The sequence below is a fragment of the Pinus tabuliformis genome, chromosome 8 (assembly GCF_031772625.1).
Source record: "Pinus tabuliformis cultivar Carrire ecotype Pingquan chromosome 8, CPIR1, whole genome shotgun sequence".
Classification (NCBI taxonomy): domain Eukaryota; kingdom Viridiplantae; phylum Streptophyta; class Pinopsida; order Pinales; family Pinaceae; genus Pinus; species Pinus tabuliformis.
The window spans coordinates 457,546,444-457,564,544 of NC_142294.1; the positions used below are offsets into that span (position 1 = coordinate 457,546,444).

General features: G+C 32.1%; 1 protein-coding gene across 1 annotated transcript in view; it reads right to left on the bottom strand.

Moving 5' to 3' along the window:
- Positions 1-584: 584 nt before the first annotated feature.
- Positions 585-18,101, bottom strand: part of LOC149236016 (putative inactive purple acid phosphatase 27) — a 36,490-nt gene continuing 18,973 nt past the window's right edge. Inside the window, exons 2-14 of the mRNA XM_089368747.1 lie at positions 6,636-7,052; positions 6,163-6,250; positions 5,811-6,077; positions 5,473-5,581; positions 3,799-3,913; positions 3,575-3,707; positions 2,507-2,694; positions 2,163-2,349; positions 1,949-2,016; positions 1,598-1,706; positions 1,292-1,483; positions 1,044-1,124; positions 585-638 (exon numbers count right to left, since the gene is read on the bottom strand). Coding sequence (XP_089224873.1) covers positions 585-638; positions 1,044-1,124; positions 1,292-1,483; positions 1,598-1,706; positions 1,949-2,016; positions 2,163-2,349; positions 2,507-2,694; positions 3,575-3,707; positions 3,799-3,913; positions 5,473-5,581; positions 5,811-6,077; positions 6,163-6,250; positions 6,636-7,052 — 2,008 coding nt within the window. The remainder of the gene's footprint in view (positions 639-1,043; positions 1,125-1,291; positions 1,484-1,597; positions 1,707-1,948; positions 2,017-2,162; positions 2,350-2,506; positions 2,695-3,574; positions 3,708-3,798; positions 3,914-5,472; positions 5,582-5,810; positions 6,078-6,162; positions 6,251-6,635; positions 7,053-18,101) is intronic.

Below are 18,101 nucleotides of genomic sequence, written 5' to 3' on the forward strand. Positions count from 1 at the left end.
TAAAACTTAATTTATTTTATAGAATAAATTTATTTTAATTTTAAAATATTTAAATTTAATAAATATTAGATCAAAATATTAAAATCATATATATATATGTTCTAAAAATAGAAGTAAGATTAATGATAACTAAGGTAGCTCACAATTATACTCACTCCATACTCCATAATCATTACAATAATGTTTTTCTAAAATATCACAACTCAACCTAATATTTTTCAAATTACAAAAGGTCAACGTAGATGAATAAGATATCAATCATTTTACTCACCCACGCTAAATAATTCCAATTCACAAAAACATAAATATTTTTATAAAATATAACCCAATAAAATATGTTTATAAAATATAAACAAATATTTTACACTGCATAGGATTCAATAATAATAAATTTCCATAAAAATTGCTAATAGCATTTTGTATTACATCACCACCAGTTTGATGGGTTCAAATGGACAATCAGTAAGTATATAAAATCCAATAATAACGAATTTGAGTACATATAAGTTAGCATTAGCATTTTGGCATTTCCTATTATATGAGGATCGCCAGATTTTGGGTTTACTGCAGGATGTAGCCTATCATTATTTGATAAGTTTGAAGCTATCTTTCACAGCTCGTGTACTGGAACTTACAAACTGCAATGACAATACATATAGAATATGATCAAGTACGTTATATAAGTGGAAATAAAATTGAAATAAGAAAATAAAGTTAGTTTTTTTTAATTGGTTTTTTAATTGTATATATAGATTCAGTATTATGAAAAATTTCTAGGGTATTTTGATTGTGTAGAGATTATTTATCAAATTTATAATTTCAATAATTTTTTATTAGATTTAAAAGATTTCCAAAAAATCACATTAAAAACAACTTAGTCATTTTCATTCTAGTTGTAAATTGCGAATTAAACTGATAGTGAGCAGTTAAAAATTAAGTAAAAATAGGTTAATTGATTTTTCTTAACTGGTATTTCTCAAAATCTACCATCAAACTAGTTTTACCTGAAACAATAGTAAATCTACCTTCAAATTAATTTTTACCTGAAACAATAGTTCTTGGGTGTTTGCCTGAATGTCAGCATATCCATATTCAGAGATGCGAATCAAACTCCAACTCTGTGACTAAAATAAATAGACGATGATTTGAAGTCAGTAGTTAGAACTTAGAACTGCGTTTATAGAATTATAGAAGTCCAACCCTTTGAATAAAATAAATAGACAATGACTGGAAGTGAGTACTAGTTAGAATTGTGTTTATAAAATTATGGTTGACAACAGAGATTGCTCACAGGGTTTTGAAATTTATCGAGAGTGAATCCTCCTGTACCAATCACAACGTGCACGGGGGCACTATACTCATCTGTATTATTATAAGTATCGATTCCATCGATGCCTTTTACTGGCAGTAATCTACATGTTTTTTCAAATACAGAGCATGTACGCTCATAGTTGTGAACATGGCCCCAGAACGCTAGGTCGACCTGTTAACCTCGAGAAATTAGAATAGTGGGAACAGAAAAAAAGAGAAATACTTAGCCGCGAGGCACAAAAATCTTATCAATCATATCTAAGTTATCTTCAGTCTGTGCGTTCACCTGGAATTCCATGAGAAGTGGTTCAATTGCACTGACAAAGTGAGAATCCACAGTTGGGCTCACCAATTCAGAAAGGCCAGATTTTCCCGTTGAGTACATCGGCCTGTGCCTGGATTTTCAAACCAATCATAAATTTTTTTGCCAAGAACGACGAAAACCCTAAAAAGGATGAATTGCCTATGTCCTAAAATTGATAGTCATGATAACTGATCGTAAATCCAGAATTTATAAGAGCTTCATAGTCATGGAGTTATCCTCTAATCTGTAAAAACTGACTGGAAATTAAAGGTACGATTTAGTACAAATTGCAATGACACTCTCATTATATTAGCTAGTGTGACCTAATCTTACCCACAGAAAATAATCCATGGAGTTTGTTTGCGGTCAGCAGAAGCAAGGTCCCGCTTGATCCATTCATACTGTTGAGCCATTGTCATCCAAAGCAAAAAAATTGCTGATCAAAATTCTAGCTGTCAATTGCAACTGAAGATTATAAACTATTTTTCACTTCTCTAAGTCCGATAAAGGAAACTTTAAATCGTCTAAGGGCACACAAATTTAGCACCTGTTCACTGCTTCTGGCCCAATTATGCTCTGTGGAAATAACAGTGAAATGCACTGGCCCCTGACTGATTGAATACCATGGCTTGTCTTTCTCAGCTGTTGGCATATGAAAATACTTCTCGTAAGGAACTCCACACTCTCCACCGGAATCTGGTGTCTCATATTTTGATCCAGAGAATGGAAAATCTCTGTAAGGTAACATACTAGGAAAAGAATTAGCTAAACCCACTTTCACATAAATACATACATCTAATCTCAGTGGTGTATAAAAGCCAGATGCAAGGTATCATCGTGTAAATATAGAAATGGAAGATAAGATTAGGGTTTAATGAAGAAGAGAATTACCTTTCATGGTTTCCAATGGCGGTCATGTATGGTACTCGCGAAGCAATTGGATTGATTAACTGCAGGAAGTAGTCCCACTCAACCAGGAAACCTGTGGCATAGCTAATGTCTCCAATGTGGAACACTGAATCCACCTCTCCTGCTAGCATTTTCTCTTTTATGGCTTCTATTACCCCAAGTGACCCTGGCTGACCATATCAAGCATAGCCCACACAAGCTATTCAAAATATTGCGCAGGAATTATTCTTCTGACATGGCTTCAAAATTCATTTTGCCGTTGTAGAGAACCAATAATTTATTATTAAAAGGAATTAACTTGGTTGGAGTAATTGTCATACTTATTTGATTGGAAACCGGTTTTATTGGGGGTAATTGTTACACTTATGTTAATAGGAATTAATGAGATGGACTGCCATCTTGGGAACTGGACTAACCACCTAACCACCTACTCTTAAGTTTTTAAGTTTACGTGGGTTTTACTGTAAAGAAAACCTCGATATTGTATCAGAGCCTTGGCCCAAAATTTATTCCCCTAGTTGAATTTGAATTTGAGTGTTGGAGTAATTGTCAAACTAATTTCATTAAGAATCAATTACTAGAACTAACAACCACAACATAGAACTAGCAGCCGATCACATAAGTCTAATTAGCCACTCAAGATATGAATTTCGATGTGATTACTAAAACTAACAACCACAACATAGGATTAACATCCGATAACATAAGTCTAACTAGCCATTTAAGATATGAATTTCATGTGATTATTGTAAAAAATATTTCTAAAAATTTGATATAGATCACAGAAGCCTTAAATCAATAATGATAATGATAACCATTTAAAAATTTATTAAACTTAAAAATTTTGATATCACAAAATGGTAATGGTTTCCAAGTTTACTGTATCTAAGGGGTTTTGGGGTTTTGGTGTAAGGAAATACCCCCAATAAATTCAATATCCATTACTGGGAAAATTTAGAAAAACTTCCCAATAAAGAATTAATGAAGCCTAAAACGGTGACATGAAGACTGGATACTGTCATATAATCACTGTAAGAAATCGAAAAGTACCTGTATGTAGTGTTCATCGGATTTATCACGAGGAGCTTGACCCATATCTCCAAACGTAAGAAATCTAACCACGCTGTCACCGGCTGAAGGTGGAGTCCGAAGTCGGACAGGATTACTCCAACCCGCCTGATCACTGAAACAACAAATTTATCTTTTATAAAGAAACAAAGGGAAGAACGATTACTATTGCGAACCCTGTCGCTGTCAGAGAGTTTGCGTGATACCTTCCATAAGTGTAGAGATAGCTTCGAGAGGGCAGTAGTCCTGTCATCTGGGCGGTATGAATATAACCAGGATCATGCCATCCAAAGTCTCTTGCTGCGCTCAGTGTTTTAGTGCCTGAAAACAACGGTCAACAGATTTAAAATCAGAGTCATCATTATAATTCAATACTTCATGTGAACGTCGGCTATTAATTTTAAATGTTCATATTTTAAAATTTTTATTACTTATCTTTATATTTAAGATGTTTTAAATAATTTAAGTTTGAAATAATTATTTTATATTTTTTTTCTCTTAAATATTTAATTAATTTCAATTTGGGTAACAACACAATTCAAACTATCAATAAAAATTAAAATAAAATACTTTAATTTCATTTAGATTGAAATCAATTAAAAAACTATATAAAGTGTGTAATCATTAACTGTTATAATCATTAAGTCTTATATAGAGGGGTAAATTATCATTTCGTTTTCAACTTTTATAAAAAAAATTATTGCAATCAATGGTCCGCTGAACAATGAGAATTTGTTTGCTGAGATAAAATTTATTTTTGATGGTTTTGCTTGCTGACTACAGCTTTATTTTCTAGATCGTCTCTGTTAGGTGAACTACAATTAGAATTTTCTTTTCTGTTTTTTTTGGGTTGGTTGATTATAAGTTGTTGAATTAATTTTTTTTATTATATTTTTTTATATTTGTTGAATAACAATATTATAGATGAAGACCAATGGTAATATTAAGAAGAGAAAATTAAATGCACTTTAACTATTTATAATCTAAAATTATCTTTCTAAAAAAATCTTTTTAAAAAAGAAAAATCAACCTCATGGCCCAGAAAGAAACATTTTATCTTTAAGCAAGTGCTAAAAACACAAAACTAAAAACAATTTCCCTCTTCTCTAATTAAAATAATTTATTTTTTATCCTCTATAATAGAAATATAATTATAATTTGATAATTAAAAATATCAAACTATTTTAACACCTTAACTTTTTTCTTTTTCTTAGACAATTTAAATCTTCAAATAAATATCAACATAAAACTTACACTAAAGGGAAATTAGTTTCCATTTACTATTTTTAATATTTTACCATAATATGATTCTTTATATTTTTACATATATAAAAATTATATATATATATATATATATATAAATAATTTAACAAGTTTATTATTACAATATTTTTAATTTAATATAATATATTACATCAAATTTATATGGTAATATATATATTTTTTTAAATGGGAAGGGCTAATTTTATTTAGAAGCATCAGGGGCCCTTTTTTTTTTTTATATACCTAACAGGCAACTGTCACATCGAAATGATTAAATTACAACCACTGACCACCCCAACCGTCACATCGAAATGATTAAATTACAACCACTGACCACCCCAACCGTTACATCATGCACTCGTGTGCCAGATATGGTAATATATATTATACTAACTTTTAACTTTTTAGCTATGGAATTGTAAATTAAACTTTGCTCTACATTTACCAAATAATTTTTCACTATACCTAGAACTTACTTTTTTCTATTTTTATATAGATTCAACATTAACTTAATCTTGTCCTGAAAATGAACTATAATTTTAGAAAATAACCGTTGTAACGTTTGCAATAGATTTTAACCTACTGTTTAAAAGAATCATTATTCTGCCTTTGCGTACCGCACATATCTTTCCGAGTGTAGGTAGAAACTGATGACTCTGCCACCAACCCTTTTCCATATTTTACATATTGAGTCTGCTTGCTCCCGCTGATCCACGATATTTTCATCTACTCAGTCAATCGCAGGTATCAAATCAAGGCATTCTCTACAACACAAAACCATTCTATAGAAACAATGACATCAAAAATCCAGAAATTCTATGATATATCAAAAGCGAATGTGAAGCAATGGATTTCAGAGCCCTTTGTTAATAATGAGCCATCAGCTGTTAAAACTTTTTTATAAAAAACGACGATATTGAACATTAGGTTAAAAAAATAATGGTACTTGACTTACTGCCGTGCCTGTGGAATCCATGCTGGAGAGATGACTATATAGAGGCATAATTGGGTTAGCAAATTTGAGAGGTTTGGATCTCTTGAGTATGCAGGGGGCACGAAAGCCACCTCTGAACACTACAAACTCTACATCGGTGCGGATGTTTATAACATTGAATGTTATAGAACCAGTGCACGTCTTGACTAAGCACCTCTGCCCAATTCTCCCCTCGCAGCTACTAATAGCACATGAAGTATAGGAAGGATCGTTGTTCAGGAACTGGGCCTGATTAATCAAACACATTAGCAGAGAATTCTTATTGGGTCACATAAGTTGCTGAATTAAATGATGATGGTGTAGTAATGGATACCTTGACAGGGTAGTGGCATAACAGAGGATGTGACTTCAAATCTCCAGTTTCCTTATATTTCAATGCGTCCCGAAGACAGTGTGAAATTCTATGACATAAAATTATATCAGGTTGAATAATAGAGTTTAGGCTTCTGTGATCTATATCAAGTTAGAGAAAGATTTCCGCGCATATCACATAGAATTTCATTTGTGGACCCGTTTCGAACCAACTAGTTCTGATGATGAATCATACTAGTTAATTCGAAATACATACTAGTTAATTCGAAATACATTAGGTTAAGTTAGATGTGATGCTTTCTCAATCTAAAAATCTACTATCCAAATAAAAATGGCTACCTTGGTCTAAAAAGCGAGATAATGGCAACCCAGTCATGGCCTGTGAGATGCTGAATTCTGCTGAATTCTGAAATATTCTAAAATTCTTGATTTTGAAATATTCTAAAAATCTATTATCCAAATAAAGATGGCTACCTCGGACTTGAAGGCGAGATAAGAGCAACCCAGTCATGGCCTGTGGGCTGCTGAATTCCGCTCACTGTCACTGTCACGTTCTCTTCATTAGCAAGAGGTCCTTGAGTACTCAATCTCAGATCCACATATCGAGTTGAATGCCGACACGAATGCAAAGTCCTTCTGGTAATACATCCAAACCCTCCTCTGTGTGCATGTCCTCCACACGTATCAACGGTCCCATTTTGAGGAACATTCATGGGCGCCGTAAGCCTGCATAGCCACCAACAGTACACAAATACAACAAATAGCACCGCATTATAAAATTTCACTGGCCTGGTTTGTACACCAAACATGAAAACCTTCATCATTTCTTTGTCATCCCTGGTTGCCTTCCCGTCAAATCTCTCTCTATATTCTTTTAAGTTGGCAATGTTCCTTCAAACCAGAAGCAATCTGTACTAGCATTGAATTTGACGTTTGGGCGTTGAAGTAACTTGTGGGACACTTTGAACTTGGAATATTTCTCATCTTAAATTCTTTGTTCAGTAGCTTGTTCCTATGCACTGAACTTGACGACTAGGTGCCGAAGTAACTTATGGGACTCTTAATCTCGGAAGGTCCTCATATTCATTTATTTGTTCGTTGAAAACGAGAGATCTTTGCGACTCGTCTTTCTGGAAGCATGATGCTCCGTCAATAATTTTGAAATCCACGTATGATGTTGACGAAGACGATCGAACAAGCTCTGTTGCGTGTTTTACAGGATTGGGACTCTGGAACTCTCGCCTTGCAAGACTGGGACTCCCCCAATCGCTCCGACGGCAAATTATTATAATAATAGAGATTAGACAACTTTTAATGAGATGTGTTGCAGGGTAGTTTAATCCTTAATATATAATTTTAGCAAAAGTCATAGTATTAATAATAATTTAATGATAATATTTAATTAAATAAAAATATGTAATTATTAGTAAAGGAAAAAATGTATTATTTTTATTTAAAAATTAAATATAAAAAGTTTAATAACCAAGTTTAGTGTATAGATTTTATTTTTATTGTTTATTTTAGAAAAAAATTATTTTTTTTAATTAAAATAAAAAGAGAGTACATGGCCTTGCATATGTTTATAAGTTTTTTTTAGATTTTCTGTCTATATTTTTTCTGTTCCAACAAATTTATCTTTCATTTACGTTATATTCATTTATAACAAAATATACAACATATTGTCCACTTATGACCCTTTAGATTGCCCCAAAAAAACAAAAAGTTACAACAAGTGTATCTAACATCTGATCACCCTAATAACTATAGCATAACTTATCTTGTGTTATCAAATCACAACATTCGTCGCCTCCTAAGTGAAATTAATGCATGCAACATTTGTCATTACATCTTGTATCAATGTTGCGAAATGAAGCTTACGAGGTTCCTTTGTAATGCCTCACTTTGAAAGAAGATCGATGATCTTGTTCTGTTCTCTATATATATGACCAAAGTCAATATGTTGGAAAGTACTCACCACGTGTGAATATGTCTCATCCAGTTTGATAAAATAGGAGAATTAAATAGAGTGTAATCCTTGAACCAATCAATGATGCCCCTAGCATCTCCAAATACTTGTAATCTCTCTAGCCCCATCCATTTTGCACCTTTGAGGACACCCCATAAAGCAATAATTTTTTCTCTACTATTGGTCCCAAAAACTCCCTTCCACCAGAAATGATAATAGTTTCCCGGCTCTAATAGAATAAATGCTTTGCATCTACATTTTCTCTACAAGCATGCCCCATCAAAAAACCCCACTAGAAGACCTTCCAGATATGCAGGAATCTGATCTTTCTTTTTTTTCTCCCTTCTTTTAATCGACCTAATTTCTGCAAAATAGGCCATAGAGTTAATGATAACTTCCCGAACAACTGCAACTTTCTGTTCAAAAACGAATGTGTTTCAGCTCCTTCAGATAGACCATATAATGTAAAAGGGAAAGGAATGATACTGAGTTGAGAATCGATCCAAAAATATAAGAAAGATTTCAATGTCTAATGGTTCCTATAAGGAGCAATACAGATAGCATCCAGAACCTCCTCCTAGACTGCCACAACAAATGGACAATAAAGCAGCAAATGATCAACATCTTCACACCCCCGCTTACATATTGGACAAATATCGGACCAATGAAGCCCCTATGTTGAAGATTCTTCCAGGTAAGGATGCAGTCGTGAAGTGCCAACCAACAAACGCATTTGAGCTTCTGTGGTATCTCCCATTTCCATGTATCCTAAAACCATAAGCAATATTTAAGATCCTTCTCAACCAAAGGTAATATATCTCTAATTTTCCACATGTTCAAATCAACATTACAAGATTGTTGTAATGTTTTGACAAGAAAATAAGTATATTTAACTATTAAAGTGCTTTATCTATGATAAGGAAATAAAATGAATAAAAGCCAAGAAAGGTACATAGCAAGCTTAGATAAAAGGGGTAACAAATTTAAACAAACTTGTCAAACACTAATTCTCAATTATATTGGTAAGCTTCTTGCTTTGGATTGCCAATGACTTTCCCTTCCTATTCCTTCTACAAGGGATCTTTTGTTTCAAAGCAAATAATATTTAAAATCTATCTAAACCAATTAAGTTGAAATGTCATAAAAAAAAATTATAGAAGTGGATATTTATTGGATTTGGAATTCAATTTTATATTCAAATGAATGTCTAAACTTGATGTTTGAGTAAACTTGTAAAAAATAAGAAAAAATACAATTAAAAATAATATTTGTTTTTTATCTTTTAAAAATATGTATTTCAAAATATTATCATTATTTTCAATTTTATTGATTCAATGATAAATTTTCTATTAAGTATGAACTCGAAATAAGCATAAAGACATAACCATAAAGGTCACAATTCAACCTCATAAATTTGAATTGAGTGAATTTGCTATAAAAGTCACAATTCAACCTCATAAATTTCAACAACGAATTTGTTTGTTGTCCAATAGAAAGTAACATTAGTATAGTACCTATTGCTTCCTAGTACCTATTGTCCATGAAGCAATGTTGAAGGAATTGTATATACTAAATGCCCAATTATGACTCCAGTATTTTACGATAAAATGCGCAATTATGACCCCAAAGATTTTACAATAGAATAGCTCTCTATAAGCTATTGAATTTTATTAGTATTTTCTTTCGAGCTTCAAGAGCGATAGTCTTTAGATGCAAGCATATTGACCATGGCATAAAAAGATATATTAGAATTAGTTTATGCTTACACTTGGCTAAATGAAGTTTAGGGTGCTTATCATTTTAAAAATATAATAAATCGTTGAAAGAAGACGTTAACAGATCCAGCCTTTTACAATAGAATAGCTTTATGTAAGCTATTGAATTTTAATAGTATTTTCTTTGGAGCTCCAAGAGTTTTAGTCTTTACCTACAAACATATTGATTATTGACTATGGCATAAAAAGTTTTATTAGAATTAGTTTATCCTTACACTTCGCTAAATGAAGTTTAGCGGGCTTATCATTTAAAAAGTTAAAAAGTCTTTGAAAGGAAGACGTGAACAGCATTTTGTAAGAAGCATACAATGCATGTTGAAAAGATTTGTAAACTTTGATTTTGCTATATAAGTTTAAGGAGAGGTGTGCATGTCCTTTGCATCTCTATGTTTATTTCGGCATTTGGATTCCATTAATTATATAATAGCTTGTAAAGTAATAGTCCTTTTTTTTTTTTATATAATTGCTATTATTTTTTATTTGCTATTAAAATTGAGTAAATTAATAGGATTTTCAAACTTTTAATCTTTTACCTGTGACATAAATCAAGTAATTTTATAGAATTGATTTTATTTTCAAAACGTTCCAAAAGTCTATTTTATATATGTGAATGTATATAACTCTATAATCTTAATATCAATTAATTAGCAGGTTGATCACAATTTTCTATAAAAGCAAAGTTTCATCTTCCAATATGTTTTAAGCACATAAAATAAGCAAGACTACCATCATTCATGCATAACATTTGCATACTATCATTCATGCACAATGTTGTCCTTTTGAGGTGGATCCTCTTTTTTTCAAAAAGAGTTCAATATATATAGGCAATAATCTAACGAGATCACTTCTTGACACTTTTTCGATTAGATTTTTTTGTCATTTTACTCAGAAATCAGTGAAAAAAAGAAAAATTGTAATTTTAAGTTGTTGAATTTGAATAATTTAAGTACTTGGATGGTATTCTAAAACATTGAATCCATTTTGTATTAAAAAATGCAATTTAAGCAACATAACATTATGATCTTATAAAAAACTGTGTAGGAAATTTTAGCAAAAAAAATCCAAAAAGATATTTTGAATTCTAGTTCAAGAAAATTCTATAATAGATGGACATTTTGAATTCTCTAAAGGCTCAAAATGAAAATATTGTGAATTGAATGAAAATTTTAGCAATGTGTTTTTGCATTGTTCATAGAAATTAATGCAAAATGGGAAAGCAAGGGAAACATCAGACTATCATGGGCCTTCCAATGCAAGTTATTAAAGAAAAGATAATATTTTTCTAGTAAATATTTAGTATGCACTGAAGTATATGTAAAGAGAAATAATATTGATTGGATTGAAAAAATTGCTTCATATAGTCTTCCTGACTAAACTAGAAAAGAGGAAATGAATCTAGAAGCTAATGCTCAAATTCAAAGGATGGTGCTTGCTTGCAATGTGACGTGTAAGCATTTATGTATTTATTGCTTATATGTTGGGATTACTATTGCTTTATCATTTGCCATATGTGTTGGTATTTGAAAATTTCTTATGTAGTTATGCTTACTCATGCAAACTAGAGGAAAAAAGAGGAAGGAATACAATGAAATGAAGGTACTCATTTTTGAAAAGATAAGATGTCAATACCATTTCATAGTAAAAGGTTATGGTTCAAATACATGCAATAACAATATTAAGATAAAACATGTATGGTCATGAAGTTGGTGAACAATGGCCTTGTTATGGCCAACCTGACACATTAGGTAATGCTAGGTACCTACATAAGCCAAATCCATTAATAGACATGGTTTTTTATGTAGACTTTTTCTTATTGGAAGTGTTAATTGAATCAACGTGTAAAATTAACAATAAGAAATATTTTGATGTGGATTAAAAAACTTAAAATAAGGATTTCTTCTTATGCAGTGGAGATGTTGTCAACATATATAATTGTATGTTGATAGGAAACTATCAATTGCACAAAAGGATGAAACAATTGTGAACCTTTGCTATAAAAGCCACTAGGATAACTTTTTATTTTACCAAAAGCCCCATAGTGGGGAGATCACTTTTATAGTTGGAATCAAATGAAGTGGATATCAGAGACCATGGTGAAGAGATACCTTAATAGCCATGAATTCAACATTTTATATAAATAAATATGGGGTGATATGTTGTCAATTATTGATTTAGTACAATAAATTGATTTGTAGTGATTCAGTATGGTCGATGACCGAAAATTCGCTTCATATGCTTTTTAAATATGGTGATCTCAATTGCACATGCTGGTGATGTTAACGCGCAATGCAACCACATAATATATCGCAAGATATTACACTATGGTTGGAGCACCTCATGTATAGGTCTTACCAAATTTGTCTTGATTGGAAAGTCAATGTATTCATGGTCAATGATGCATTGACTTAAATCACTACTTTGAGGTAACTTCAATATTCTTGTTCTACATCATAACTTGTATTTATTCTTAAAATGCCACACTTGAAATGAACGGACTTTGGAAGGAGAATAAAATGGTAGAAATTTATCTTGTGTTTTTGGCATGTATGGAGTGCATGGCCAAAAAAGTGAAAAGATTAGCTAGTATTCTAGAAAAATCAAATGAAATGTTTAGTCAGCTAGTTTCTATCATGAAAAATTGTTTTATGATGAAATGAGAAATTTAATTGACAAGTTTTTCATCAAATTTGTAAATGAGAAGATGCCCTTGGACTATTTCCACAAGAATTGGATTGTTAGTCATAAGATTCATAAGTTCGCATGCCCTTTTTATGTTTAATTTCTTATGTTCCATAATGGGGATATTTAGAAACATAAACTTTCAAATGGGAACAGTAAACCTGAAGCGAGAACTCTAGCGAAAAAACCCCCAAAAAACATGAAAAAAACCCAAAAGATGAAAAGTGTGTATTTGAGAATGATGTTTTGTTTTTAAGGGTAAATTTTCAGCATTTCTTAAAAATCGCAGTAAAAACCAATTTTTTTGGTGCAAAAAAGATGAGAAAGACACACTGAAAATTAAAAGTGTTGATGTTAGAATAACATTTTTTTTGGGGTACATTTTCAACATTTTTTAGCAATAGTGTTAAAGGTAAAATAATGGGGCCCGAAAAACCTTAAAATTCCGACAATTTTCATCCATACCATTAAAGATGGAATATCATGACTCTAAAAAACCCTATAATTCTAATTGTTTTCAAATATAACATCAAAGAAAATATATCGTAACTCAAAAAAACCTTAAAATTTTGACAATTTTTCAATCATGGAATTAAAAATCCTTAAGTTTTAAACATATTTCAACCATGACATTATGAATAAATTATATGACTAAAAAATACTTTAAAAATGAACACGTGAATGAAAAAGTCATTATTCCAAGAGTAAATTTAATTTTAAAGGCTAAAAGTATAGTTTTTTTCAAATCTTAGCCAAATACAACTTATCCCATTGCAACAAAAACATAAAAATAAACTATCAAAATGAAGTATCCCCTTTTAATGAGGGATTAAAATTGCAACAATTTTTTTTAACTATGGTATTAATCAAATGATAACAATAAATAATATCATGGCAATATAACTCTATACTTTAAAAATTCAACTTTAATTTCTAATATTATTTTTACTTTTAATCAAAATTCAATACATGTAGATTGAATGAAACGTAAATTATTTCTCTAAGTTATTGTTGCATTGTGGATATTCTAAACAAATGAATTCATCATAATTAAAAGATATAATCCAACAAACATAAAAATGACTCATAAATTCAAGTAATATCAAATGGAAGTTAAAATATTTATTTCAAGTTACCATGTAGACATCATTTACATAAAATATCTTAGATAATTATTCAAAATCATTCATATGTTCTGGCACATCATCAAAATTTACAACATCTTCAGATGAATCACTGGATGCAAATGAAGATGACCCATATTCTTTTGTTTCATCAACTAGTGCCACATCTAAGTCAACATGCATGCCCACCATTTCAAGATTCAAAAGTCAAGCCTTCTAGATCTAAGACTGGGTTCAGTAGACTCCCATCTCAACATTGTTTCTTTTGGTAGCAACCTCTTTAGAATCTCTATCGTCCTGAAGTGAAGAGTTCCTCTCTTTGTTAAATTGAAGTCATAAACAGGTATATTAACATCCTCAAATTTTAAGAGTCTTGTGCGGTGATGATTTATATTTGTACCTGTTATGAAACCAGCTCAAGAAAAGATAGAAAAGATAGATCAACACCTTAGAATTCAACCTCTTCAAGGGGGCAACCTCCTTTACATTACATAAATGAACAATTCTTCCATGATACAAATGAAAAGACCTCCTTTCTATATATAGGAGTCTAAGGGGTCATAACCTAATCAGAGCCGACATAACAATAATAATGTAAGGGCACAATAATAACAATAGTGGGCTTCTATGGGGCACATTAGTAACAATATGGGCACTACATGGGTACATCAATATAATAAGTGGGTTTTACTAATAACAATAAGGGTTTACACTAGTAGTATAGGGGCCTAACATGCCCCTCTCCTTCAAAAAGTGTTGTCCTCAACGCTTGAGTAGTTCTTGATGCTTCTGTATAAAATTCTTGTCCTCCCATGTGGAATCTTCAGCGGGTAAGTTCTTCCACTTGATGAGATACTCTGAAATTAATCGATTTCGTAGCTGTCGGGTTCTTGTTTCTGTGACTGCTCCAGGTTCCAATATGATTTTTCCTTCCTTTTCAATATCTGGCAATATTGTTTGAATTGGGATCTTTTGCAACTTTTGAATAAGTGGCCATACTTATTTGTCCTTCTTCCATTCATCTCTTGCTTCGTTTATCCAATCTGGTTGGATAATAGAAATAGCACAAAACAATGCTTCCACATCCTCATCCTTGAAGAGTCTTCCCATTCGGTGAGGTCGCCATTTTTTAAGTGCATGTAGTATTGCCAACATTTCCTTCTCATAAATAGCTTGCTTTAGATGTAGTAGTAAAAATACCCAATCACCTACATCAAAACATTTTTCACTATGATGTTTATCTACCTGTTATTTCATTTGATTTTGCACCGAAGTGGCGCTATCCTTTAAAAGTTGGAGAACTTGTTGTTGATGCTCGATGTGATCTTTCACTGCTTGAACCTTTTTCTTCTTTTTATATCCATCTATATTTAGAGTTTGAGGAGTGGTAATTTCTTCCAATCCTTTACAAGATATGGCCGGATTCATTTCTTGACGCTCGATGTGATCTTTCACTTCTTGAACATTTTTCTTCTTGATATGTCCTTCTGTCTTGCTAGTTTGAGGAGTGGTAATTCTGACCAGTGAATTACAAGATATGGTTGGATTCATTTCTTATTTCTTGATGTGATCTTTCACTTCTTGCACCTTTTTCTTCTTGATATTTCCTTCTATCTTGAGAGTTTGAGGAGTGGTCATTCTTGCCAATAGTTTACAAGATATGTTCTGATTCATTTCTTCTTTCTCTGGGGTCGGGTCATGGCATATATCGTCTTCTTTTGATGTTTCTTGATCCTCTTCTTCCTCCTCTTCATACTCTATGTAAAATAATTTCTTCTCAGCACACTTATGACCTTTAGTGCATTTGCTATCACAATTGTAACAAAGCCCTTTTTCTCTTTTTTCTTCCAATTGTTGTGGTGTAACCCTTGTAGGTTGTGGAAGGCTAGGAGGAACAACACGTCCATATTTATTGTTGTGAGGGGTAGACTTCCTTTTTGCCATAATTTTACTTTCAAATATGTCACAAAGCCCTTTTACTCTTTCCAATTGTTGTGGTGTTGCTCTAAAGAAGGTGTTGCTCTTTGTATCCTCATAATGTGCTATCATTTCCTCCGTGAGAATTGACCACGTAACAAGTTTTTTACGAGAACAAAGCCCTTTATACCATAAAAATTGATCTGGTTCTAAATATGAAGATGAAATACATACCTTTTGTAACAGTGGTACACCATGTAGATCAAAATATTGCTCCATCTGAAGTATCCAATTTACCGGATCCTTGCCATCAAACTTCCTCATCTTGCTTTTTCTTGATTTTAGGACCCCGAACTTGAAATGACTGTAACTCTGTACTTGCAGATATTTAAGTTCTGAAATTGCTACCTGTAGTAGCCCTATTTGACCTCTTTCCAATGCCACCGGTCTGATCCAAATTGGATTCTCCAAAAAAGAGTTATGCACAAGCTCCCAAGATGACCTGATTATAGACCTTTCCAGAAGAGCGAACTTGTATGAAGTGTCACGTGTCAATTTTTCTACCTTTGGCTCTGAAATAGATATAAAAGAAACTACAGTCTGTCCTCTTTCTGTACCTTCTTACGAAATTTCAATCCAATGGTCAGATAGAAAGTTATGACGATTTTCCCCAGGTCACCTGTTTTGAATGTAATTCAGGAGTCTGCAAAAAGACCAACTTCCTCAGATCATATCTCCAAAAATATCACGTGAAAAGCTCTGAAATTTGGACCCAAGGTTCAACACGATTTCTTCTCGAATGGGTTTTTTTTGCGACTTCTGAAACGTCACAGAAAAAAGTTATAGCGAAAATGCCACGATGACTTGTTTGGAGCAGTGAAACCCTAGAATCCAAAGCTCTGATACCAAATGTTATGAAACCAGCTTAAGAAAAGATAGAAAAGATAGATCAACGCCTTAGAATTCAGCCTCTTCGAGGGGGAAACCTCCTCTACATTACATAAATGAACAATTATTGGATGATACAAATGAAAAGACCTCCTTTCTATATATAGGAGTCTAAGGGGTCATAACATAATCAGAGCCGACATAACAATGATAATGTAAGGGCACAATAATAACAATAGTGGGCTTCTATGGGGCACAATAGTAACAATATGGGCACTACATGGGTACATCAATATAATAAGTAGTTTGTACTAATAACAATAAGGGGTTACACTAGTAGTATAGGGGCCTAACAGTACCCTTTCTTTTTCTCTTTCTGCTAATTTTTTAATCAACTACCATCTTTGGCTTGTACACACCATTGAATAGGTGTGTATTTGTGGCATACCAATGTACTTCAACACTTCCAACATCTTCATTTTCTTTAATGACCTTTATAACATTTGCAGCCTAAAATGAATAGCCATGTGGATCTCAATCTGCTAACATTGTGATCATGCAACCCTCCTTAACATCATGTATAGAAGTCATGTAAAGGTCTTCCATGGCTTCACCTTGTGCATGAGACCTTTTGGAACCAATATGCATTTCTCTTTCCTCTACTCGTGAAGAATTGATAATACCTTGAGATTGTTGTTATTTAACAATGTTTCTTTCCACATGTTCATTTGACACATTTTGTGGCCAAATAAATGGAATCTTCAAAAGTATATATTCATTTGTTGATCTTGAAATGATATCACTTTAATTATTGAAAAAATACTCCCACCAAACATAAACAACAACATCAAAGTACTCTTATGTATATCTAATAGATATTTTAATTTCTTCCATGCGTTCAGAATAATTTATATCTCTCTTCTCCCTTCATGCATTATGAATTTCAGTAATTGCTTGTAATAACAATATTTTTGATGCAAATATTGGATGATCTAGAATGAACTTCAAAAATGTCAAACTTGATGACAGTACCCATTCTGTAGTAGTTGAATACTTCTTTCACCATATAAGTGTTTTCCCATCATTTTTTTTAATATGAAATTAATGTTGGAAGATAATGTCATTAAGTTGTTTAATGCATTTCTCCTCATCATGCAATCCTAGAATAAATCTTTTCATGTCAATAGTTTCTTCCAACACATGAAAGATAAGCTTGGGAATGTATGATTTCTTAATACATTCAATTAATGATGGCAGGCTCCCAACATCATTCCTCCTCAATGATACTGAAAAATGATTAAACAGATGATCAATATGATCATGAGTGTGCCCAACAATAAGGAAACAAAACTTTATCTTCTAAAAAGTTCCCAATTCAAAAAGCATGTTTAGATCTCCAAAAACAATCTAATTTTTGTTTTCATGATAAGTGTTGTCCAATTGCAGATACAAAACCTCTAGAAGATTACCATACCAATGAGAAATCACATATTGAATTATGGTTATTGTCAGATTTGCATCATTATGAATATTTGGAGGTGTGAAGTAAACCCTTGGCGACATTTTCCCATTAAAGACCATACATCCGACC